This window comes from Grampus griseus, assembly GCF_964374135.1.
Source record: "Grampus griseus genome assembly, chromosome: 12".
Classification (NCBI taxonomy): Eukaryota; Metazoa; Chordata; class Mammalia; order Artiodactyla; family Delphinidae; genus Grampus; species Grampus griseus.
In genome coordinates, this window is record NC_139006.1 from 9,712,583 (window position 1) to 9,738,645 (window position 26,063).

At 43.2% G+C, this 26,063-nt stretch overlaps 1 protein-coding gene across 1 annotated transcript in view; it reads left to right on the plus strand.

Annotated features, from left to right (window-relative positions):
- Window positions 1-26,063, plus strand: part of CIT (citron rho-interacting serine/threonine kinase) — a gene marked incomplete at both ends in the record, with an annotated part of 168,460 nt that overhangs the window by 113,886 nt on the left and 28,511 nt on the right. Inside the window, 5 exon segments of the mRNA XM_082667324.1 lie at window positions 3,611-3,808; window positions 13,699-13,752; window positions 19,863-20,060; window positions 21,068-21,261; window positions 24,138-24,273. Of these exon segments, the coding sequence (XP_082523450.1) occupies window positions 3,611-3,808; window positions 13,699-13,752; window positions 19,863-20,060; window positions 21,068-21,261; window positions 24,138-24,273 (780 nt within the window).

The following is a 26,063-nucleotide window of genomic DNA, read 5'->3' on the forward strand; positions in this document are numbered from 1 at the left end:
AGTGTGTATATGTCAGTCCCAAATCTCCCAATTTATCCCTCTCCCCCTTTCCCCCTCCCCGGTAACCATAAGTTTGTTTTCTACATCTGTGAGTCTATTTCTGTTTTGTAAATAAGTTCATTTGTACCATTCTTTTTAGATTCCACATATAAGTGATATCATATGATATTTGTCTTTCTCTGACTTACTTCACTAGTATGACAATCTCTAGGTCTATCCATGTTGCTGAAAATGACATTATTTTGTTCTTTTTTGTGGCTGAGTAATATTCCATTGTATATATGTACCACATCTTCTTTATCCAATCCTCTGTCGATGGGCATTTAGGTTGCTTCCATGTCCTGGCTATTGTAAATAGTGCCACAATGAATATTGGGGTGCATGTGTCTTTCTGAATTATGGTTTTCTCCAGGTATATGCCCAAGAGTGGGATTGCTGGATCACATGGTAGCTCTATTTTTAGTTTTTTTTTTTTTTTTTTTTTTTTTTGTGGTACACAGGCCTCTCTCACTGTTGTGGCCTCTCCCGTTGCGGAGCACAGGCTCCGGATGAGCAGGCTCAGTGGCCATGGCTCACGGGCCCAGCTGCTCCACGGCATGTGGGATCTTCCCGGACCGGGGCACGAACCCGTGTCCCCTGCATCAGCAGGCGGACTCTCAACCACTGCGCCACCCGGGAAGCCCTAGTTTCAGTTTTTTAAGGAACCTCCATACTGTTCTCCATAGTGGCTGCACCAATTTACATTCCCACCAGCAGTGCAGGAGGGTTCCCTTTTCTCCACACCCTCCCCAGCAGTTATTGTTTGTAGATTTTTTGATGGTGGCCATTCTCACCCGTTTGAGGTGATACCTCACTGTGGTTTTTTGTTTTTTGTTTTTTTTTTTGCGGTACGTGGGCCTCTCACTGCTGTGGCCTCTCCCGTTGTGGAGCACAGGCTCCAGACGCGCAGGCCCAGCGGCCATGGCTCATGGGCCCAGCCCCTCCGCGGCATGTGGGATCCTCCTGGACCGGGGCACGAACCCATGTCCCCTGCGTCGGCAGGCGGACTCCCAACCACTGCGCCACCAGGGAAGCCCCTCACTGTCGTTTTGATTTGCATTTCTCTAATAATTAGCCATCTTGAGCATCTTTTCATGTGCTTTTTGGCCATCTTTGGAGAAATGTCTGTTTAGATCTTCTGCCCATTGTTTGATTGGGTTGATTGTTTTTTTGACGTTGAGCTGCATGAGCTGTTTGTATATTTTGGAGATTAATCCCTTGTCAGCCACTTTGTTTGCACATATTTTCTCCTGGAGTTTAGCTTTAAATCTAGCCAGGCGGTCCGCCTTCTCTTTGCCACCTGCTGCCATTGAGATTGAGGGTAGAGGCCTCAGCCTCGGGTTTGACCCACCTGCAAGGGTCCTGGGCGTCCTTCCCCCTAGCCTGTGGGTGCAGTGTTAGCAGTTTTCCAGCAGCGTGTGTGGCGCAGGGCCCCTGGGTTCTTCCTGCATCGGACAGCATTCTGCTCCCCAACTTCCTCCTGAAGTGTGACAGTGATGTCACCGGCCTCTCATGGTTTTGCCAAGTGGCCTTGGGAGTTTTCAGGCATGCTAGCAGAGTCGCAGCCTCCTCCGACTGCTGGCCTTTTAATAAGACCAACAGTAAGTAGTTAACCCTGCCACTTTTTAGCTGTGTGACGTCTTCTCAGTTCCTGAATCTCTCGGGGCCGCAGTTTGCTTGTCTGTAAAATAGAGGTCATAGTCATACCATCCTTGTTGGGTTGTTAGGACGATGAAATGGGTGAAGACAGTGCCTGGCACGCTGTACATGGGTACTACACCTGCTGCTGTCACATCATCGTTGTCGCCACCGCCGCAGCCATTGTTCTCCTCGTCATCCTCACTAGAGAGAGATCATAGCCTTGGCTTCGGCTGCCGTGGACTTCTTAAGGGCTCCCAGATCCAGCCGACCCGCCCAGACCTGTCTCTTGAGTTTCTGACCTGTTGTCCCAGTAGACACTGGACACCTCCACTCAGATGTCTCCCTTGCAGCTCACGTTCAACGTGTCAAGAGTGAATTTCTTACCCTTATCCTCAGATTGGCCCTTCCTCTCCTGTACCCTGTCGTGGCCAGTGGTCTGTCTGTGTAATTCAGATGCCCAGCAACGTAGGTGTCACATTTGCCTCCTCTCTGTCCTTTGTTCTCTGTCCCACTCTGAGTTAACCACTACATCCTGTCAGTTCTCTAGGCTGAATCTTTTAAAGTCTTTCTCCTCTTCATGCCTATGGCCTTTGGGACTTGGGTATCACCTTTTCCAGGGAGCCTTCTCCATCCCCTTGGAGCTGGATGGGATGTCCTTTGGGTCCCCGTGGCCTTTCATGTTTAGCTTGTACCCTTTCGCTTTCAGTGGGCTCTCCAAGGGCAGCAAGCATCTCTTATTTGCTTGGCATCCCCATGTCTGACGCAGGGTCTGGTCCCTAGGACAGCTTGTCAGTGTTGGTTACGTCAGCAGATGTGCCGGGGTCTCCCACATCTCCATGCCTTGGACGTCTTGCTTCCTCTGCTTGGAATTTTCTTTCCCTTCTTAGATGCTTGTTTGGCTCCTGGATTCTTCAACACAGAGATCCCCAGTCACCTCCTCTCCCCCTCTGCTGTGTTCCCATCACATCCCTGCATCTCCTGACCATTGCACTCGACCACAATGTATGGCAATGGTTGGTTTTTATTTTTCTCCCCAACTTGAAGGCAGAGACTATTTTTCATCTCCGTATTTCCTTTTACACAGAATTTGCCAAGTAATGTATTTTTCTTTTTTTTATGTTAATAGTGAGTACCTTTAATACTTATTTATTTATTCATTATTTATTTATTTATTTTGGCTGTGCCGGGTCTTAGTTGCAGCATGCGGGATCTTCACTTGCAGCATTCGGACTTCTTAGTTGCGGCATATGGATTCTTAGTTGCGGCGTGCATGTGAGATCTAGTTCCCTGACCAGGGATTCAAACCCGGGCCCCCTGTATTGGGAGCGTGGAGTCTTACCCACTGGACCACCAGGAAAGTCCCAAGTAAATTTTTCTTGAATGGACGAAAGGTTGAGTAGATAGATGGATAGATGGGCAGATGGAGGGAAGAATGATTAGTACACAATATGACCTTCATTTGGGTTACCTAATCAGAACAAATCAGAGCAGAAATATTTAAAATAAGTAGAATTCAGTCTGTTGTTCCACTTGTACTCCCATTCTAAAGGTGTCCTTGTTACTAATACAATGTTATTTATATCTGTTTACTTTTAAACTTTTTTCTAATAAGAACAACCATCATCATTTTCATAGGGGATTCTTGCTGTGTGGTTTTCTTTTTTAGAAGCTTTCCCAAGCATTCGAATATATGAAAGGAAGGGATGGTTTGTATTGATAATATATGTTGTATATACTCTTATGTGTTCTCACTCCTGTTGATTTTTGAGACTTATCGAAGTCAGAGCTGTTTTATTGCATTTTTTTTCCTTCTCAGTTGAGTGCTGAGAATTTGATTCCATGACCAAATTTAAGATGCAGATTGCATGGCAGGTTGCGTCTTGGCTTTCTCTTCAGTTAAGGTCAACGAGCATCTCTCTCTCTGTCTCAGGTCAGTCTAGAGCATGAAGAGCAGAAACTGGAGCTCAAGCGTCAGCTCACGGAGCTGCAGCTCTCTCTGCAGGAGCGCGAGTCTCAGCTGACAGCCCTGCAGGCAGCCCGGGCAGCTCTGGAGAGCCAGCTCCGCCAGGCAAAGACAGAGCTGGAAGAGACAACAGCGGAAGCAGAAGAAGAGATCCAGGCGCTCACGGTAGGATGAATGTAGAGCTGAGAATATTTGCTTACCCTCAGAAACGCCAAGAGAGAAAAAATAAACCAGAGGGATGCTTAATGGGAAGAAAATTGGCTTATGTAGGCTGCTTCCTCTTTGGAATTAGTAAACTAGATCAACTGGGCAATATCTGAGCTTTCCTAAGGATCTTGAAAAGTCCCTCCTTTATTTATGCATTTCCCTCTTTTTAAAATAATCATCACTATATTTTAAACTTTAGCTTAACCAAAGTCTGTTTACTTGGGTCTTCTACTTTAGTTTTCAATAAACATTAAAAAAATAATAATCTTATATCTTACAGTAGTCTTTCTACCATATTTTTGTTTTTGTTTTGGTTAACCTCATTTGTGTTCCTTTTTTTTTTCAAGCTGTAGATTCTGTTTCGAGTCTTTATAGTATGCATTTGGTAGGTTCTGGATGGAAATGATTCTAATGAATGAGAGATTGTTTCTCTAAAAGGGACCTGGCTTCCCTGCTCTTTCTGAGAGACTGGTTTGCTCACATGAAGAGTGTTCTCAGGAGGTATATTGTTGGTGGGCGGCCCCTGGATTTAGACATTAGTTCTTTCTGCAAGTCTCAAAATGTGACTTCGTTGGCCAATCTCCCACAGTTGATCCTTCTCACATGGACTGACCCAGGCTAACAAAACTGACAGAATTTTACATGTAAAAATGCCAATTTACCAGCTTTACAGAGGGAAATACAACCGCCAAGTTGACCAGGATAATCTTCACATTCTTCCCCTTCAGAGAAATCTACTTATAAATCCCATTTCTCTTGGAAGGCTGCTTGGTGGACCTGGACTCTGGGCACAGAGAGCTGAATGAGTTTAATGGCTGGTATCAACCAAGTGCATACATTTCTAATGGTAACATACTGTACTTGCCAAGTGGACGGGCACACTCATGCCTGCTGGTCAGGGTACCCCCTTCTGTGGGCAGGGCACAATGCAGCTGATGTTCAGAGTCTTTTTCAATAAGGTACCAAATGGGTATCTTATTCATTCTGACTCATTTTGGATCCTGTCCCCATCTCCATCAGCAAACACCTCTAAACATCTCTTAGAGTGGGGTTACTTCTGCAGATGATCATGCACTTTTGTTGCTTATGATTTACCCTGTTTAAAACTAATACGTGTGTGTATGTATATATACATATATATATAAAAATATATATTTTTTAACTAATTTCCTTCTTAGAAGTTATCTACCACTGTTGGGTGTTTGGGGACCAAATTGGGAACATGATCTGAGAGTGCCAGGGTCTTTATGGACCAGTCCAGGATACAGGGCCTTCCAGGATTCTGGGGATACAAAGTAACTCCTTTATAGAAGATGCTTGTGCATCCTGGATTATCCAGGACTTATGCCAAGTTCAGATATTGGTTGCAACCTTAGTTTCCAATGTTTTCTCTATGAAAACGCTCATTAAATGATGCCATGTGCCCCCAGTATTTGGTTTGGAGAAAATAGTTAGTGTCTCTTTGTTTATATTCTGCCCTGTTTCAAAAATGGATTGGAAACAGTTTGGAAAGATACGAAACAGTATAACAGGATCGAATAAGAAAGAAAAGTCTAAGAGAAAAGAAGTCATAAAAGAAAAAAATGGAGGTAAGAATGAAATGAATATATACGCCAAGAAGGCGTATACACTTTCTGGAGTGGGGTGGATGTGGAGAGAGACAGCCAGATGGCATTTCTTAGCTGCTAAAAGAGACACCTAAAATCCAACCACTATTATATTTAATGCCTTGTATATTAATATTTCCCCCCACATGAACCACCCCAGCTCTGAAAGAAGGAGACGTCAGTCATTTAATCTGTACTTAATGAGTCCTCACTGTGCGCCTAGTGCTGTGTCTTTAGCTTTTTCTTCCCAGGGGACTGGCCTGTAATCCCTCAAATCCTTTTACCATGGAGTGGAGGAGAAGGAAACATTTACCTCTCTACTCTGTTGGAATTGGGAGGGAGGCGGTGGTCATGCGTCTTACCCTGCCCGTTTGGAAGGAGGAGGGTATACAGTAGAGCTTGTGTCGCTGCTGTTTATCTGTGGGGAAATTAGTTTTTCAGTCCTGTCTTGCGCTGGTTGGAATGTGCTGTGTCTAATGGCTGCTGGACGCCTGCACAGCAGCAAGTCACGACTTAATTTAGTCAGATGAGATCACTGCCTCAGAGCATCTTAAAAAAAAAAAAGAAAGAAAGAAAGAAACAAACCTCCCTAGGTCTGGAAACTAGGGCTCTACGACTCTCACAGATGAGGATCCCTTGGAAAATAGGGCTTGTTCACAATGATGACAGGAAAGTGCCTTTGGTCAAACAGCTGTTCGTAAGCCCATCATGCAGGAATCCAAACCTCACATCAATTTGCCTCAGTTCAGTTTGAAGGCTGTGGGTTTCTCCTCTCCCCTCCTCTTGATTATGTCCCATAAATCTGGTCATGGACCACAGGTGGCTGTTGCCTGAATGGCTTTGTTGAATTTGTTCTGAAGAATGTATTTTCTGAGAGAGAGAGAGAGAAAATGGTCACAGATGCAGTACCCTGACTCTCCCTCTCTCATTGTTCTGGCCCAAGTTCAGAGCCAACGTAAACATCAATCAAATTCAACCAGCTGGATCTAAAATGATCTCCTAGGAGGCTTGTTTGCTTCATAGTAGGCTGTTTTATCAAGAAAAGGAAATAGTCAAATGGGCTATTATTGCTTTAATTCTAAGAGGTGGCCACCTCCTCACCTGGGAGGGGAGCAGTTACCCTGTTTGGCTTCTGCCCCTGGGCCAAAAATTGATGGAGCACAGTTAATGGAAGCTCTCCATTGAAGAAGTGTGGCAGAGGCCACCAGTTGCCATTGTTGGTCTTCCTCAGGCTTTCTTTTTTCCCATTCTCCCTTTACCCACCCTGTCAATTGCATTTGCATTGAAATTCACTGGCCATTAAAAGCTGAGATTGAGTCAAGGTGGACAGCAGCAAGAGAGTCAGATTTAAACAAAAAGTCATGCTTTTAAGATGCTTCAGTGCTTATTGGTGGAAGAGAGAATTTTCCACCTGGAATTGAAATTTATAACTCCATGTAGAGACTTCCCTGGCGGTCCAGTGGTTAAGACTTCGCCTTCCAGCGCAGGGGGTGTGGGTTCAGTCTCTGGTTGGGGAGCTAAGATCCTGCATGCCTTGGGGCCAAAAAACCAAAACATAAAACGGGAGCAATATTGTAACAAATTCAATAAAGACTTTAAAAATGGTCCACATCAAAAAATCTTTAAAAAAAAAAAAAAGACTCCGTGTAGTGCCTTCTTCTGTGGAAGAGAATTTGAGCTTGCACACTTCATTGCATGCAGACGTGCGACGTGATGGGAGCGTTGCTCTGAATGGGGCCGCGGGGTAGAGGAACCGTGTGGGCCAGCATGGAACCGTGCCCACCAGCATGGCCCCACAAACACGTTTCATGTCCCTGTCCTCACGTTCTTTTACTGATTTTGTTAAATGACTAATGCTGAATAATCAAGTCAAAAGCTAGAGACACTCCAGAAAGGGATTCTCCCAGCAGAGCGTGATGGTGGGATCCCAGAGTCATCCTCTTTGATTTGTTAAAATCATTAGTCAGTGCACGCTCTCTTTTTCTCTTTTACGTAACTATCAATTGTTGTATTGGATTAGTAACCCATCGGCACGATAGGCGAGATGTGAAATTGGGTCACTTAAGGTGACAGTGTTGCTTGGTGCCTGCCTTCCCAGGGAAAGGGGTGGATGTGTGGAAGCCTGTGTTCTAGGATCCTGACGGTGGATCCCAGAAGGCGGTCAGACACCTAAACACATGTTTCCTTTTCACAGTTCTACAGGTATTTTCTCTCATCAAGGTTGCATAATAGTTCTCTTTTCTTCATTCCTCTTGTAACTTTCCTTAAAATTAAAGAAGACATAAATACTCCCCAAAGTGAGTGCCTCTCTGATTTCCAGGATGCAGCCTGTCCCTTCTGCCTCTTGCCACCCAACCCCTAGGTCAGTGGTTCTCAAGTTGTGGGGGGTTGTCTGTGGCTCCGTGGGGGGTCCCCAAGTTCAGGTTATTTTCATAATAATACTAAGCTGTCATGTGGTGTTTTTCATTGTGTTAACATTTGCACCGATGGTGCAAAAGCAATACTTTTATTTAAAAAAATAATAAATGTTTGAAAAAATCTGCTTTAACTTCTAATGTGGTTAATAGAGATAGATATAACTCACATAAACAAAAGCCCTTTGGGGTCCTCAGTAATTTTTAAGAGGGTAAGTATTTATTCCCTGTAGCTTCTAACACCTAATTAACACTCAGATATTTCATTGAGAGAATCCAAAGCTTGTGTTACATATTTTATTACCTTTATATATAATGTGACTTTTTGTGCATTTGTTTTACAACTTATTTCAAAGGAACATAAAACATGTTTCTTGCCATTTTAAAGCTCAGATCAGTTCAGTGATTGTTACAGTACTTCCAGCAGTCACAACAGTCACAACTACATTTTGTGTTTATATTTCAGTCAATAATAAATCAAAAGCCATAGTAGTTCCTTACATTATACCCTCAAAGAGGAGTGTCATTTGATGTGTCAGAGTGATCCAAAGGCCTCATGATGGTAAATTATAATAGAAATATTAGTGACTGAAATTTCAGGCTACTGTGGGGCAGTTAGGCAAGTTTCTACTGGTGTGGTGTTATTTGGAAACTTTGCTATTAGTCAAAGTGGAACAGGTCTTCTATCCCTCAGTCTAGGCCAGAAAGCTTTTTTAGAATCATTGCTTAGGCTTTGAAGAAGTTAACTCCACCTTCAGCTTCCTGTTTCTGTCTGAGTAATTTCACACCAAATAGTCATTTAGAGTAGAGGTTGGCAAGCTATAGCCAGTGGGCCAAATTTAGTCTGCTTCCTGTAAATAAAGTTTTATTGACACACAATCACACCCATTTGTGTACATATTGTCTGTGGGTGGTTTTGTGCTGTGAGGGCAGAGTTGAGTAGTTGTGACAGAGACTGAGTGGCCTTCAAAGCCAAAAATATTTACTATCTGATCCTTACAAGAAAAAAGGTGTTCGTTCCTGCTCTAGAGTTTACTAACCTAAGGATTCTTCCTTTAGGATACTCACAAATGAGATTCATCAGTGATACAAATAGCCACGTTCCTAATTTGGATAAATTGTATTCTTGCCCCATTAAATTAATAAATCTCTCATATCATTATTAGGCAAAACACAGTTTTGGGGAAAAATCATAATCTATTAAATTAGTTCATGAAAATAGGGGCTAATTATTTGAGTTGATTCTAAGTGATAACTCTTAATTTATGAATCTGTAAGTCCGTCTGTGCAATTACTGATTTTTGTTTTGTTTTACATTTTTCCAGTCCTCTTCATTCTTTTGTGTAGATTTAAATCTCTGGTTGTCATCTTCTGCCTGAAAGACTTCCTTTAACATTTCTTATAGTACAGGTGTGTGGGTGGCAAATTCTTTCAGCTTTTGTGTGTCTGGAAAGGTCTTTATTTCGCCTTCATTTTTGAAAGACATTTTTGCTGGGTATAGAATTCTAGGTTGACAGATTTTTGTTTTTGTTTTCCTTTCAGTACTTTAAAGATGTTGCTCCACTGTCTTCTAGCTTACTCCCCTCCAAAACCCCTCCAACCTCACTGGGAGAAATCTTTCTTCTCTTTGTTTCTCTATAAGTAACTTGTCTTTTTTCTCTAGCTGGTTTTAAGCTTTTTCTTTTTTCTTTTTTTTTTTTTTCTGGTATGCGGGCCTCTCACTGTTGTGGCCTCTCCCGTTGCGGAGCACAGGCTCCGGACGCGCAGGCCCAGCGGCCATGGCTCACGGGCCCAGCCGCTCCGCGGCATGTGGGATCTTCCCGGACCAGGGCATGAACCCATATCCTCTGCATCTGCAGGTGGACTCTCAACCACTGCGCCACCAGGGAAGCCCAAGCTTTTTCTCTCTGTATTACTGGTTTTAAGCAGTTTGATTATGATGTGATTTAGCTTAATTTCCTTCATGTTTCCTGTGCTTAGGGCTCATTTAACTTTTTGCATCTATGGATTTATTTTTTCATTGACTTTGGAAAATTTGTGGCCATTATTTCTTCAAATTTTTTTTCTGTCTCACTCCTGCACTCCTTCAGGGACTTTGATTACATGTATATCAGGCTCCTTGGAGTTGTCTCACAGCTCATTGATGCTCTGTTCATTTTTTACGTCTTTTTTTTTTTCTTTGTGTATTTCATCTTGGATAGTTTCTGTTGCTATGTCTTCAAGTTCACTAATCTTTTTTTCTGCGGTGGCTAATCTGCTGTTATAAACTTAAAATATAAATCTATGGCAAAATAGACATATTTAGAGAATACATCACAGCTAAATTAGGTGCTGAATTTTTCTTTTAAATTTATTTATTTATGTATGTATGTATTTATTTTTGGCAGCGTTGGGTCTTCATTGCTGCACATGGACTTTCTCTAGTTGTGGCGAGTGGGGGCTACTCCTCGTTGCGGTGCACGGGCTTCTCACTGCATGGCTTCTTGTTGCAGAGCATGAGCTCTAGGCACGCAGCTTCAGCAGTTGTGGCACTCGGGCTCAGTAGTTGTGTCTCATGGGCTCTAGAGCGCAGTCTCAATAGTTGTGGCACACAGGCTTAGCTGCTCTGCGGCATGTGGGATCTTCCCGGACCAGGGCTTAAACCTGTGTCCCCTGCCTTGACAGGCTAGGTGCTGAATTTTTTGACTTACTTCTCTTGTAGACCTTTTTCTTTTTTTAAAAAAATTGAAATATAGTTGATTTACAGTATTGTGTTTCTGGTGTACAGCAAATTGATTCAGCTACATTTTTTTCAATATTCTTTTCCATTTTGGTTTATTAGAAGATATTGAATATAGTCCCCTGTGCTATACAGTAGGACCTTGTTGTTTATCTATTTTGTATGTAGTAGTTTATATCTGCTAATCCCAAACTCCTAATTTATCCCTGCCCTTTCCCCTTTGGTAACCATAAGTTTGTTTTCTATGTCTGTGAGTCTGTTTCTGTTTTCTAAATAAGTTCATTTGTATCATACTTTAGATTCCACATATAAGTGATATCATATGATATTTGTCTTTCCCTGTCTGACTTACTTCACTTAGTATGATAATCTCTAGGTCCATCCATGTGGCTGCAAAAGGCATTATTTCATTCTTCTTTTATTCCTGAGTAGTATTCATTGTGTATAGACCACATCTTCTTTATCCATTCGTCTGTTGATGGACATTTAGGCTGTTTCCATGTCTTGGCTATTGTACATAGTGCTGCTATGAACACTGGGGTGCATATATCTTTTTGAATTAAGAGTTTTCTCTGGATATATGCCCAGGAGTGGGATTGCTAGATCATATGGTAGCTCTATTTTTATTTTTTTTAAGGAACCTCCATACCGTTCTCCATAGTGGCTGCATCAATTTACATTCCCACCAACAGTGTAGGAGGGTTCCCTTTTTTCCACACCCTCTCCAGCATTTATTACTTATTAATCTCCGATAGACATGATTATTTTTTATTTTTTTTTTAAGCGAAGGGCCACATTTTCCTCGGCCTCAAACTGGATTCTTCTTTGGGCTTTCATAGCTAAGCAGATGGTGCCGTAATCTACCTTGTCTTCCAAATCAAAAGTCCGTTAAGGAACCCTTGGCCCCCATGTCCATCAACAAGTCTTATTACCTGTGCTCCCAAAAGAGATCTCACCTCCATCCACTTCTCTGCATCTTCTGTCACGTCCAGCTCCAAGCTACCATCTTCTCTTCCTTTAATGACAGCAGCAACCTCCTCAGTAGAGGATTTTTGAACTTCCTTCTACATTTGTCCTGTTTTGATCTGTTCTTCCTGCAGCATCCACAAAACGACAACCAGGCCATGTCACTCCGCATTTTAAAACCTCTGTTGGCCTCCAATTAATTGCATTTTGAATGAAATCCAAACTCTTTTCTTGGCCTTCAAGATTCTTGGTCTGGGCCTGCCTCTCTACCATCAGCTTGGGCCACAATTTCCCTCTTTTGTTCTTTGGCCACAATCCACAGAAGAATACATCTTACCTTGCAGTCTCATACAAGGGATCCTATATACTGAGTTTCAATGAGTTTTAAGGTAGATAAGCAGGATGCATCTTATAGCCTGTATATGATTCTGTAGTCATAAGGACATAAACATGTCATAGTTTCATTGGCAGTACTTCTTTTTCTTAATGTTACATAAAATTGTGGTAAATCTTACAATTGATAGCAACTTAAACTTGATGACTTATGGTATCTGAAACAAGTTTCCAACAATGGTGCTTATTACCTTTACTCTCCAAGGTACATTCTGATGTTTTCTAATGTATCCTGTTTATTCCATTTCATTGGATAAAACAAACCAAAAAAATTTGACTTGACATCTTCACTCTTGAGTCACAGCTTGAAGTGTAAAAAACTGCTCTAGCTACTCAGTTCCTTTTTTGTTCCCCAAATGCACCAAACCCTTTCTTGCCTCAGGGTTTTTGCAGATGCTGTTCCCTCTGCTCTTTTCTGTTCTTTGCATGGCTGGCTCCTCATCTGTCCTGCAGGTTTCAGTTTAAATGTCAGCTCTTCAGAGAAGCCCTCCTTGACTGCCCATCTAAGTGAGTTCTTTTTCTCCCCCCTTATTCTTTTTCCCTAGGCCCTTCATAACACTTGTCACTGTTCCTTCATAACATTTGTCACTGTTTGTAATCCTGCCCTTGTTTATTTTCTACCTGTCCGCACCAGAATGAAGGTGAGGCCAGATATGCTGTATCTTGCCATAGTGTCTGCCATGTAGTATGTACTCAAAATATCCTTGTCAGCTGAATGAATGCTACTGGTTTAGAGCGCCTCTGCCTTGGTGAAAATCTTTATATTTACTTCAAGGTCTACGTAGGGTTTCTGAATCTCAGCAGCTTTGGATTTAATTTTTCAAAAGTCCCTACTTTGGGGCTTCCCTGGTGGCACAGTGGTTGAGAGTCCGCCTGCCAATGCAGGGGACACGGGTTCGTGCCCTGGTCTGGGAATATCCCACATGCCGCGGAGCGGCTGGGCCCGTGAGCCATGGCCACTGAGCCTGTGCGTCCGGAGCCTGTGCTCCGCAATGGGAGAGGCCACAACAGTGAGATGCCTGCATACCACAAAAAAAAAAAAAAAAAAAAAAAAAAGTCCCTACTTTGTCCTGGCTATTGTCCTGTATATGTACGTTTGTCTTTCTTGGGAGAAGCCTTGGGGGCGGGGGTGGGGCAGTGGTGAGCAGCCAATTGGAGGGAAGAGGAAAAGATTAAGAATGGGGAGGAAGGGCTTCCCTGGTGGTGCAGTGGTTGAGAGTCCGCCTGCCGATGCAGGGGACATGGGTTTATGCCCCGGTCCGGGAAGATCCCACATGCTGCCGAGTGGCTAGGCCCGTGAGCCATGGCCGCTGAGCCTGTGCATCCGGAGCCTGTGCTCCGCAACGGGAGAGGCCACAACAGTGAGAGGCCCACGTACCGCAAAAAAAAAAAAAAAAAAAAAAAAAGAATGGGGAGGAAGACAAATAAAGGAGAGTAAAACTTCATCCTATGTTTTTTTCCTTTCTTCCGCTAGTGCCTAGTTTTAATCTGAATGTTAAATATATATTTGTACAGGGTGTGATGTGTGGTCTAAATAGTTAATGTTATTAATAGGCATTGTGTATTCCTGTAACTTTGCTTCTCCTGTTGGGTATGACTTGATTAATTCTTTGAAAAAAAGGTGCTGGGGCAGCTGCAACAGCGTTCTTGGCTGTTTTAGACAAATTGTGATTTTCTTTATTTGACCCATAGCATGTAGAATTGTATTCCACCCTATGAAAAATTTATAATCAACTTCTTACCTTTTAGGCACATAGAGATGAAATCCAGCGCAAATTTGATGCCCTTCGTAACAGCTGTACTGTGAGTATTAACCAAAGATGATGAAAATAACATGAAACTAAAACTGAGAAGGAAAGGGGGACATCTCATTCTAATATCAGTGACTGATTTTTGATATAAACTTTCAAATTGAAGCAGTTAATGCGGTCAAACTGATTTGGAAGTTTCTGAGCCTCAGGTAACTTCAGTGTCTTGTGTTCCTGCCAGTTTAAAAAAAATTAAACCATTCTTCGTGTTTGAAGGGGAAGGCTTGTTGGAATGGTCAAAATAATTCTCACTGCAGAACCACTAATAGATCTCAGTAGCTGCCACAAAAGTCCCATTGGAGCTCTCCTTCCTTCTCCAATCTAGAAGGTTCTGTCTGAGACTGGCCCCAGATGGTAAGGGGCAGTTAGACATGTCAGGCTTCTCCACCCTACTGCCTCTACAGAGAGGGAAGACCAACAAGTTCTTCTCCTGGGGAATCTACAAGTGTTAACTTCCTAACAGGCAAAATCTGGCTTCCTAACATGCAAATTCAGAATCTAGGACTCTTTGGGAGTCGTTATTTCTATTGAGAGACGTCAACTCCAGGAGCAGATAAGCATCATTCATAGGTTATGTAATAGGGTAGGATCAGTGGAAACTCAGAGTCTATTTTTGATCAGAGAGAGGGATTAAAATAGGCCCCTTTCAGAAGGGACGGATGTTGTCCTTATTCATGGTTCTACCTCCTTTCTTTGGTCCTTTCATTGCTCTGTTACCTCCTTAGGAAGTTCTCAGTCAGCTTGTCTCCATTTGTATTGTTTGCATCTGTAAATTTCCAGAAACACCCCTCCACCTCCTATAGGCATATTTTCTTTTCTTGTAATGAACTCCTTCTTTCCTCCTTACCTACTATAAATGGGGCATTAAGTCCTGGTATATGCTCCCCCCCCTCTTGCCCCCCGCTTCATTTAGATATAAAATGCACACAACAAAGTACATGAAGTGCAACTAATATTAAGCATATAGCTGGATGGATTTGTATGTGTATAGACAACTTGTGTAACCACAACAAAGATCAAGATACATAACATTTCAGCTCCCAGAAGGTTCCCTCCTCTCCTCTTCCCATCAGCATCCTTTGCCCTAAGGGTAACCAGTATTCTGATCTCTGATACCACACCTTAGTTTTTCCTGTTCTTGAACTTCATATAAATGGAATCATAGAAGATGTGGTCTTTTGGGTTTAGCTTTTTTTGTTACTTAAATTGTCTCTGAGGTTCATCCATGTTGTTGCATCCATCGAGGTTTTGTTATATTTTAATTACGGTGTCGTGTTTCCAGTGTGCGTATAGAACTGAAGTTCGTTTATCCGTTCTCCTGTTGATGGATGTTTGGGTTGTTTCTGGTAGGAATAAAGCTATTAGGAACATTCTTGTACAGGTCCTTTGATGGCTATAAGGCCTTGTTTCTGATGAGCATATACCCAAGAGTGGAATAGCTAGGTCATGGGACGTGCCTCTGTTTCACTCTAGTAGGTACCTGGCAGATGGAGTTTAGGTCTATTTCCTGTTGCCAGTGGCTGGATCTAGGGTGAGCTCGCCTTAACATTATCTGTTGATTTCTTCCCTTCCTTGAGGAATTGATGCATTCTGTTCCTCTACTCTTTTGCCTTACTTTTTTAGTTTCTTATTATCTTGGTTTCTTATTTTACACAAGAGTTATGTGCTTATATTACATACATGCTCATAAATGATCACTGAATAAAATATAGATCATTTTAGGACTGTGACTTTTTTTTTAACATTACTATTTTTTCCTAAAATAAACTTGGATGCATTTTAAATGTGTACGTCAGTAATCCTGTTCCATTCATCTGGAGTTTTCTTTTCTCCTTTTTTCATCTTTTTTTTTTTAAACATCTTTTTTTTTTTTTTTTTTACAACTTAAGGAATAATCAGAGTACAATAACCTGATGAGTTTTGAAATGTGTGTATATTTGTGAAACCAGCAAAACAATCAAAATAACAAACATAGTCATCACCCTCAAGAGTTTCCTTGTGTGCCTTTGTAATCCTCCCTCCCCCCCCATTTTTAAAATTGCAAGTGTAGTTTTAATGGAATATACCAATATGTAGAACAAATTTGGTTACTTTCTTATGTAACTTTTGTACTCTCTTTATCCCTCCAATTTGCTTTTTCTGGCACAGTGACTTCTAATCCTTCCTTTAGTTACCCCTGGCATTCTGTGAAGAAGCCTTTGGGGGCCTCTCCCAGTGGGAGGGGGAACCCAAGAAAGTGATCCCCACCCACATTTCAGCTAGGGCAGCTGGGTAGCTTGGGGGTCCAAAACACACGCTCTGGAGTCAGATAGACTGGTTCAGATTCTAAATTGTCTCTTGGTAACCTATGTGATGTTACACTCCTGAGGCTCCATTTCTTTGTCCATGAAATGAGATGACATTGTATGTCCTCAATTCCAATACACCATTGATTGTAAAATGCATAATTCATTTAATTACTGCTCTTTGCGGGGCTGGGTGAGGGAAGAGAGACAGCTGCTTAGCTGCAATATACATTCAGATTTTGGAAACAGTAAAACCTAGGAAACACTGAGTCATAGAATCCGAAACTTGGTAATAATACCTGGGGTTCCTGCAAGAATTAGATGATGCATTGGTGTTTGTACAGGGCCTGGCCCACAGAATGCACTAATCAGTGTTGGTTGCTATTATCATTTTATTATATTGGATTTACCACAGAATCTTGTGTAGAAAACGGTCCTGCTCCTTAAAAAAGTTTGAAAACCACCACTTTAGAACAACACTTGACAGCAATGGTAGATCTCAGTTATACTTTCGCAAGTTCAAAGGCTGCTTTATAGACACTTTAGGAGAGCGTGATAGATGTTCCTTTCTCGTTGGTGCTGTCCAGGATTGTCGCCGCTGGCAAATGTCATCTTTGTTACCGGTGGGAACTCCTATAATAGCTCAATCAATTGGAGCTCCCAGTTAGCAGCTTTTTTTAATAAGCTCATGAGCAGTAAGATTTTCGAGCTCAGGCCATTTCTATATTTTGAAGAGATTTAAAAAAAGGACTTGATTCAATCTGGCACCTAAAACCCTACCTAAGTCTGTTTTGGAGAGGAGTTGGTGGGCCAGCATATGACACGGTTTTAATTATGAATCAATCTGTCAGCTATAAGATTAAAAATAAATAATATGCAAATAGCTGCCTTCAAGAAGGAATGAGGCATTAAAATAGGATGTCAGCCCTGTGTCTTTTCAGCCCGATACTCATTGTCTGGCTGGTGTCTTCACCCCCGCCATGCTCTTGGACATTTACCAGGTAACGTTCCCTCTGCTGGTTGCCCAGTCAGGTGTGAGAGGTAACACATGTATCTCGGAACCACGAGGTGTGCTTAAAAAGCAACTGATAGAGATCTTCAAAAAAAGTTTTTTTTGGACACTGAGAGTAGATAATTTTTTTATATCCCTGTTTTCTGTTAGAATTGTACCAAGATCTCTTATCTGTAAAAACAGCATAGAAGAAAGCTCTGCTGGCCCTTGCATTATGAAGCTATCTCCCTCATCTTTTTTTTACCACTAAGATGGAATCAGCCTTGCAGTTTATCTTTCCTGCCTTCTATCCTTGGGGTTGAAAGCTTAAGAGACTCATAATACAGGAAACAGATCATTTGCCCTCGGTGTGGAGGGAATATACCCACAAAGTAGACCTAAGAATTCTCTTTGCTTATAACCTGGTTCAAAATCACAGATAGCCCATTATTCTTTTTTCTTTTTTTTAAACCACGGAGATCATTAATTTACTGCCTGTGTCTCAGGTCCGCCCAATATCTGTGTGTGTCTAACACTCTGGCAACTCCAACAGAGCCACAAGCTCAACGTGTTACGGCTTTTGGGCAGGAAGGACATACGAAACGTCCGAATGCGCTAACATGCTTTCACGAGGCCTCGGCTGCTTTCGTGCAAGCACCTAATCCTCCTCTTGTCAAACAGGCATCATAGAGATGATGACAGAATACAGAGCCAGTCGTCACAAAGTGTGAACAGAAGTCAGAGACCCCTTGAAAACAGGGTGACGACAGGAAATAGAAGGACTCTTCCTACTCCAGTGGCCAGTCGAAATGAGAGTAGTAATCTTGGCACCTCCCTGACTTTTTTCGAGTGTTTCTTCTTTAGCATTTTATAATCTAATTTGGGGAGGAGGAGAAGAAGTGACAGAAATGGGCTTATTATAAATTGCATTTTTTTTCATGAGTCAAAGAAAGGGAGTAGGTACCCAAAGGCTTAAATATGTCTTTGAATGACAAGTAAATTATTTTGGCAGCATATATATTCTTATGTGGGTAGATTTTCTGTAGTCTGTTTGCTCCCCATGGGGCACCATTGGTGCCTCAACATCTTGGTCACTAATTTTTATCCCATGTATTTCACATGATGCGTTAAAGTAGAATAGCACGCAAGAAAAAGCCAAAACATTAAAACCAGAGCAACAGAGGAGGTAGTCAATATAGTATTTACCTCCATGTCAGGTGGAGAAACCAACCCAGCCAAGTTCAAGGTGGCTTATTTGGGGCTTCCAGAATCCATTTTATAGCGCAGCTTCCAGGCCAGTTTGCCGCATCAGTCATGTTGTTTTCCTTTGGGGGCAGAGGTAGAAGGAAGCACAGTGGAGACATTTGCAGTCTAGGAGGAAAACCATCTTAAGGAATGGGTTTACTGCATTGTTTACTCATTGTTTCTGCTTTCGGGAGATTTAACCACGTCACACAAAGGGTGATACAGGGTTCCCTGTGAGGCAGAGGTGCCTGCTAGGAGTGACAGACTTGCAGTTTTTTTCCTTTTTTTTTAACCCTGATGAAGGAGGTTTAGCCAAGAACCTGACCAGATAACCTTTATTCCCCCTCTTGTAGCTGATAGCGTTACACAAACCGTAGGAATTAACATGGCTTTTGATATTAAAATACAAATTACTAGACCACTTACTGCATTAAAAGCTCATCAGCACAGTTAACAAAATGAAAAGCTGTGGCCACATTGAACAGATCTACTTAATTGACGTTCTTTAATTCTATGTGCCTGGGAAGATTTTTTTTTTAATTGATAGTCAAAGTAGGTTAAAATAGGGAGTTAGTCATGGAAACAGTGGCAACATTTCAGAAACTAAGTCTACTCTGGGTTTGAAAATGGGAAACAATTAACCATAGACTCAGAGGCATTTCCTTTTAATTTACTCCTTTTAGTTATGTAAAATTTAATTTACCGCCGGTGCGCCTCATTCCAACTATTATTAGAAAATTGCCCTTAAACTTCTAAAGTATTATATATAAAAGCCCTTTGCAAGTGCTGGTACTAAACCTCAGCAAAGAGAACAGGAAAGCTAAATGCGCTGAAATTGAAATCATTCTGCCATTGAGCAGGGAAATCATTTAGTAAAACCAGATTAAATCTCTCTCAGTAAAATGACAATTTCATATACATGCCTTCCCACTTTCTGATAGCCATCTGCATAATAAGAACCATTTAAAGTGATGCTGTCATACAGTATTATTTTTCAGGATTATTCTGAGAGTCCCTTAAATTTTTTTTTTCCTTTTGTTGCATGAACTTAAATTTATTACCTAAAATATTATTAAAATAACTCTTAGTGTCCTTCACTCAGTCTTCCGTGATAAGAACTTTCTTTTGCTTTCTAAGACTGTTTCCCAGGATAATGTCCTGTCGATGGTATCCTGGGCGTTTTAGCTTAATTAGCAGATTGTGATACCAGTCTCTCTACTATTCCTCTTTCCTCAGTTTGCATTTTCCACATTCTATTATCGTCCATGAACTTGATCTCATTTAAAGTTGCCCCTTCCATATGGCAGGCACTTTTGATTGATTTGTTTTTACCATATTTTCCCGATGAATCCTGAGTCAGAGAAGAATCCGAGACATTTCTTGTTCTCCCACAGCATATGTGTGTTTGGGCGCTAAGGGGGCGGGTGTGGGAGATTGAGTTTGGCTCACAGGGGTTGGATGGGCAAACGTGAGCTGCACACTGATCGTCATTATCATGTAGGTTCAAGTGCTGATGGCTCTAGAAGCAATTTCTCATTTCAGATCAACTTGCTTGTCTGCGTAACCGGATTCCTTTCCTCTTAGGTAATCACAGACCTGGAGGAGCAGCTAAACCAGCTGACGGAGGACAATGCTGAGCTCAACAACCAAAATTTCTACTTGTCCAAACAACTTGATGAGGCCTCTGGCGCCAGTGATGAGATCGTACAGCTGCGAAGTGAAGTAGACCATCTCCGCCGCGAGATCACGGAGAGGGAGATGCAGCTCACCAGCCAGAAGCAAGTAAGGATTGTAAACAATGTCAGAGACTTCCCCAGGAAACTTGGAACCCCTTTAGATTTTAGAGGAGGTGCCAGTTGCATCTCTCCCAAGGGTTCTCAGACTGAGCCTGTCCAGTAAAAAGGCTCTTTTTTATAATCATGTCTGTGTTTGTTTTTTTTTTTTTGCTGTACGCGGGCCTCTCACTGCTGTGGCCTCTCCCGTTGCGGGGCACAGGCTCCAGACGCGCAGGCTCAGCGGCCACGGCTCACAGGCCCAGCCGCTCCACGGCATGTGGGATCCTCACGGACCAGGGCACGAACCCGTGCCCCCTGCATCGGCAGGTGGATTCTCAACCACTGTGCCACCAGGGAAGCCCATGTCTGTGTTTTGAAGGCTTGTGGGTTTTAAAAATGGCTTTTAGAAGTGTCTAGTTGGTTTGGTTTTTTTTTTGTTGTTTTTTGGCCGCTCCGCACAACATGCAAGATCTTAGTTCCCCACCATCCCTATGGAACCCGTGCCCCCTGCAGTGGAAGTGCAGAGTCTTAACCACTGGACTGCCAGGGAAGTCCTTTGTGTGGTTGTTTTTGATTTTGATTTAAAACCATTAAAAATAGAATAGAATGCTTCTGTGAGCCACTTTATTTTTACGTATTTATTTAAAAAAAATTGTTTTTTGGCTGTGTCACATGGCCTATGAGATCTTATTTCCCCTACCAGGGATTGAACCCTGGCCCTTAGCAGTGAGAGCTCAGAGTCCTAACCACTGGACCGCCAGGGAATTCCCGAGCCACTTTATTGTTAAGTGTGGTCTCTTTTCCCTGGTCTTCCTCCTGGTTCTTTCTATAAGATGACGGCAGAAATGGCCCTTCATCCATTCTTGTCTGGTCCCCTCATTCTGTAGGAGAAAAAGATAGTGTCTTTCAGACCATAGTTAGAAACTCCTGCTTTTCTGAAACTGATCTGACAAAAGTAACATCTGGGAAATCCTCATTTGACACAAAGCACAACTCAGTGATACCGATTTGCAGACGATGGAGGCTCTGAAGACTACCTGCACAATGCTGGAGGAGCAGGTCATGGACCTGGAAGCCCTGAACGACGAGCTGCTGGAAAAAGAGCGGCAGTGGGAGGCCTGGAGGAGCGTCCTTGGTGACGAGAAGTCCCAGTTTGAGTGTCGGGTTCGAGAATTACAGAGGATGCTGGACACTGAGAAGCAGAGCAGGTGGGACTTCCTGTTGGTAGAAAGCCAATGGCAGGTGACAGCAGCAGGATCCAGCTCAGAGCTACCAGCAGGGTAACCAATTGTCCCAGCTTGGCCAGCACTGAGCAGTGTCCTGGGACATAAGACTTTCAGTGTTAAAACTGGGAGACTCTTGTGCAAACCAGAATGGGTCTGTCATCCTCATTGTAAATACAGACAGTGCCATTTGGCAGTAGATGGTGACCACTTACCCCATGCAGGGCCCTGGGAGTCAGCAGGGAGAATATCTCAGTGCTTTCTTTGTAGAAACTCTTTTCTCGGGTTTCTAATCATTGTGACCATGTAGCAAGACCATCACTGTTTCGATCCTGGTCATTTGTGACGCAAGTCTGCCTTCTACACCAACCTTGGCGTTATTGACAGTTCGGGCCGGATGATCCTTTGTTGCGGGCACTCTTCTGTGCGCTGTAGGATGCCGAGCTGCATCCCTGGGCTTGCCCCACTAAACCCGAGTAGTGGCTCCTTCCTCCTGTTGTGACAACCCCACACATCTCCACACATTGCCCAGTGTCCCCTGGGGGGCAAAATCACCCCCAGTTTGAGAACAACTGCTCTATAAGAAGTTTTTTTTTTCCATTTCTTGGTAGGAAATAATTTCAGGTAGTATCTTTTCTCTGTGTTCCCACAGTCCTCCCAGCATAGAATTCCCTTCCTGCCGGGGTCACAGGTGTGAGGGTTGTGTACTGCATGCTGCTGGGGATGCTGTTTGCACTGAAGACGTCATAGATATGAAGATTTATTATGACAGTTTAACAGCTCACAGCAGCAGTTTTTGCACTAACAAAATCAGTATATTATGACAGTTTACCAACAGATGGGAGTAAACAGTCTTAAAGAACACGTGCCTTTCTTAGTTTGTGCAGAGACACCTACGGGCTGGTATTCGCCCCGTGGCTTCATGTCTGCCCAGCTGAATCCTATCCCTCCCCCCATAACCTCGCTAATATCACCTTCCTCTGAAACTTGCCTTCCTGCGGTACTCTCAACTCCTTTTTTTTGGCTGTGTTGCGTCTTCATTGCTGCACGCGGGCTTTCTCTAGTTGCGGCGAGTGGGGGCTACTCTTAGTTGTGGTGCACGGGCTTCTCATTGCGGTGGCTTCTCTTGTTGCGGAGCACGGGCTCTAGGCGCGTGGGCTTCAGTAGTTGCGGCGTGTGAGCTTCAGTAGTTGCAGTGCATGGGCTCAGTAGTTGTGGCGCACAGGCTCTAGGGCGCGCGGGCTTCAGTAGTCGTGGCTCTTGGGCTCTAGAGCGCAGGCTCAGTAGTTGTGGCGCACGGGCTTAGTTGCTCCGTGACATGTGGGATCTTCCCGGACCAGGGCTTCAACCCGTGTCCCCTGCATTGGCAGGCAGATTCCCAACCACTGCGTCACCAGGGAAGTCCGCTCTGAACTCTGTAAACAAGATAAACTATACCTGGAAATATTTATCATTTATTAGGACTCTATCAGATTCATTTTAGTATTTCCCACATTTGCTTGATCATAAAGTAGACTCATCACTGTCTTGGATGTATAATCTGTGCTAAATCAAACTAGAAAAGACTGGAAGCAAAGAGGACCTATAAGTTTCAAGAGAAACTGGTAAAAATCTTCCCCTTTTAGACATCTTCCCATTCAGGGTACTTGCTGATGTAAGGGGACTACTGGTTTAAGACCAGCAACCTTCTGTTGCTGTTTCCCTCCAAACTCTTGGGCTCCCCCGTCCTCACCATACATTCTGGCTGCCCTCACACAGACACCCTCCCTCCCACCTGCAAGTCCAGCTCTTATGCCAGCTGTTTCTAGAATCCTTCAGAGACAGTTTTGGGGACGGAATCTGACCATAGCATCAAGAAATTCACAATCACACGTGGAAGGTGTAATCATGGGCTGTGCTTGGGAAGACATTTCATGTATACTTTCAGGGGCAATTGTGAAAGGTCTTGGCTACCCACCCCCGTTTCTTTCCTCCCTCTATTTTGGTATTATGTGGGACCTGAGATGAGTAAAATATAATTCTTAATTCTTGTCTTCAAGAGGCTAAGAGTCTACTGGAGGAGGTAAACTACGCCTAAAATAGAGAGTGGGCTGTGCCAGGCGAGAAATACCTTTATGCTTAGGGGACAACAAGGAGAGGTTGCTTCTGAGAGGGAAACTGGGAAAGGTACTATGGTGGACGTGGTCTTTGAGTTTATCCTTGAAGTCTGAGTAAGATTTGGATTTGTCGGGTGGGGAAGGAGAGCTGCCAGTGGAGGAGCCTGTACAAGCCCAGGTGTGGAAGCGGCAAAGCATAAGACCTAAAGGGGGGAGGGGCAGTGATTTTTCTAGTTTGCTTCCAGTTTTTCTATTCTTTCACCTTATTTACAGATATTGATACATCCGTCAGGTTCAAGTTTCAGTTTCTTGAGGAGCACCCAGAACACTTCACCTCTTGCATGTACTTTAAGGAGAGGAAGTGTTTGCTCACATGGGGCTTCGCGTGGCCCTCTGCACCCTGTGTTCCTTCAGCAGGCCCTCATTCCCTTCCTGCTCCCGTAGGAGGGTGTGACAGTCTTGTGACGTCTTCTCCAACCCAGTTGCATTTGGAAAGATGCCTTATCGCCTTCAGCCTTTCCAAGTGCATATATATTCACAGGAACTTTACCTGTGAAGAGTATTTTTACCCAGGACCTAAAGTGGGTCACATCTTCACTCTGAACGTGGTCAGAAAACAAGACATAATTCAGAACAAGGGGTCGGGTTGGGCATCTCGCCAGCCCACAGTCTGTTTGGTTGCTTAGCAGGGCCCGAGCTGGACCAGCTCCCTTCCTGCAGGGCGGCGATGGTGGGGCCTCTGAACGTGCCCATGTTTCCCCGCAGGGCGAGGGCCGATCAGCGGATCACCGAGTCGCGCCAGGTGGTCGAGCTAGCAGTGAAGGAGCACAAGGCTGAGATTCTGGCCCTGCAGCAGGCTCTCAAGGAACAGAAGCTGAAGGCCGAGAGTCTCTCCGACAAGGTCAGCCCCTGTCCCTCCTGCCCTTTAGATACACGTGTGCACCTCCTTTTAGCAGGTATGCTTGACACACAGTCACATGCGATCAACGATCAGCATGTTTCATAAACAGAGTCGCGCGATTATGCTTCCCCGTGGGCCGCCCTCTGTTGCCAGCAGCGTGGGTGAGGGGGGCAGGTATTAGGGTGTCAGAGTCGGTCAGTGACTTCCTCACATCTGCCTGTCAGGGCCCCTGAGGTCGAGATTTTGATCTGGGTGCACAACACTCTTGCTTTCTGGCATTTGATTTCTAGACGCCTTCATGGGTCTAATGTCGAACATCCTTGGGGAGCGGGGAGTGTTGAGGACTCATGCTCATCCCATTGCTGCAATGACAGGAAGCCTCAGCCTCTCTGGGTTCTAAGTCCAGGGACACGGTAGGATCTGAGGATGGTGCAGGTTCTCAGTATTTCACGTTGGAAATACACGTGTTCTGTCCACCTAGCACTCTGTATTCTGTATTTACAAAGTGACATACCAGTGTTTGGAGATTTTTATCTAATCTTAAAAGAGATTTCGAATAGGTGCTTCAATATTATAGATAATAAAAGGTCCGAGGAATTTCATGTATACGCATAGCCTCATACATACACGCTCTTTTGCACACACACACATGCACACACACACATAATATAAAGTAGAAATCTAACCTCTGAATTTTGTGTAACTTTGTAATTTCATGATTATAAAAGTGATTATTTGGGGTCATTGTGGAAGATATAGAAACCACAGAAAAGTCAAGAAAAAAATGACTGGTAAGCTGTCATCACCGAATTTGTATATACATATAAATATTTATTTATAAATTTAGGTTCTTACAATATAAACAGCTTTACATATTTTTTTAAACATCACATAACTAGGGTCTTTTCCTGAATTAGTGAATCTTTTTTGAACATGTAGTTCTAGAAACATCAATTACACAGAGGCACCTATTTTTTATTTTTATTTTTTTTGGCAGTACGCGGGCCTCTCACTGTTGCGGCCTCTCCCGCTGTGGAGCACAGGCTCCGGTCGCGCAGGCTCAGCGGCCATGGCTCACGGGCCTAGCTGCTCCGTGGCATGTGGGATTTTCCTGGACTGGGGCACGAACCCGTGTCCCCTGCATCGGCAGGCGGACTCCCAACCACTGCGCCACCAGGGAAGCCCGAGGCACCTATTTTAATGATTCCACTTGTGTTGAAAATTTGAGTTTCTTCCATTTTTTTTTGTTTTTGCCATCATAAATAACACTGTGATGAACATAAACCTTTATGGACATCCGTGATTATTTTCTTAGCAGAATTTCATAGAAATAATATGATCAGATTTAAGGCTAGAGCTTGTTACTCAGGAACCCTCCTGGTATTGACTTACTATTTTTTTTAACCATAAGGAAAGTAAATATATTATTTGACCATGAGGAAAGTAAATGTATTATTTAGAGATAAATGAACCCTTTTGTGTTTAGCTTGAAGGATATTTTTTTTTACCTGACTGTTCTTGAAGTATTCTATAGCAAAGTCTTACCCATCCTTTAAGACTCTAGACATTCTGACCCCATCTTCTCTTGACGACTAGTCTCTCAGGATGAATTTCTCTTCTCCGTACCTCTTATCGAAATCATCACCTGACAAAGCAGTCACTGTTTGTATACGTGTCTAGTTATGGTGCCACCCTCTGCCTTTGTGACCTGATGTAAGATCCTGGAGAGAGCTTGTCTGTCCTTTCATCCAAAGCTCCTGATATTATCCTATGCGAGTAGTAAGCATTCA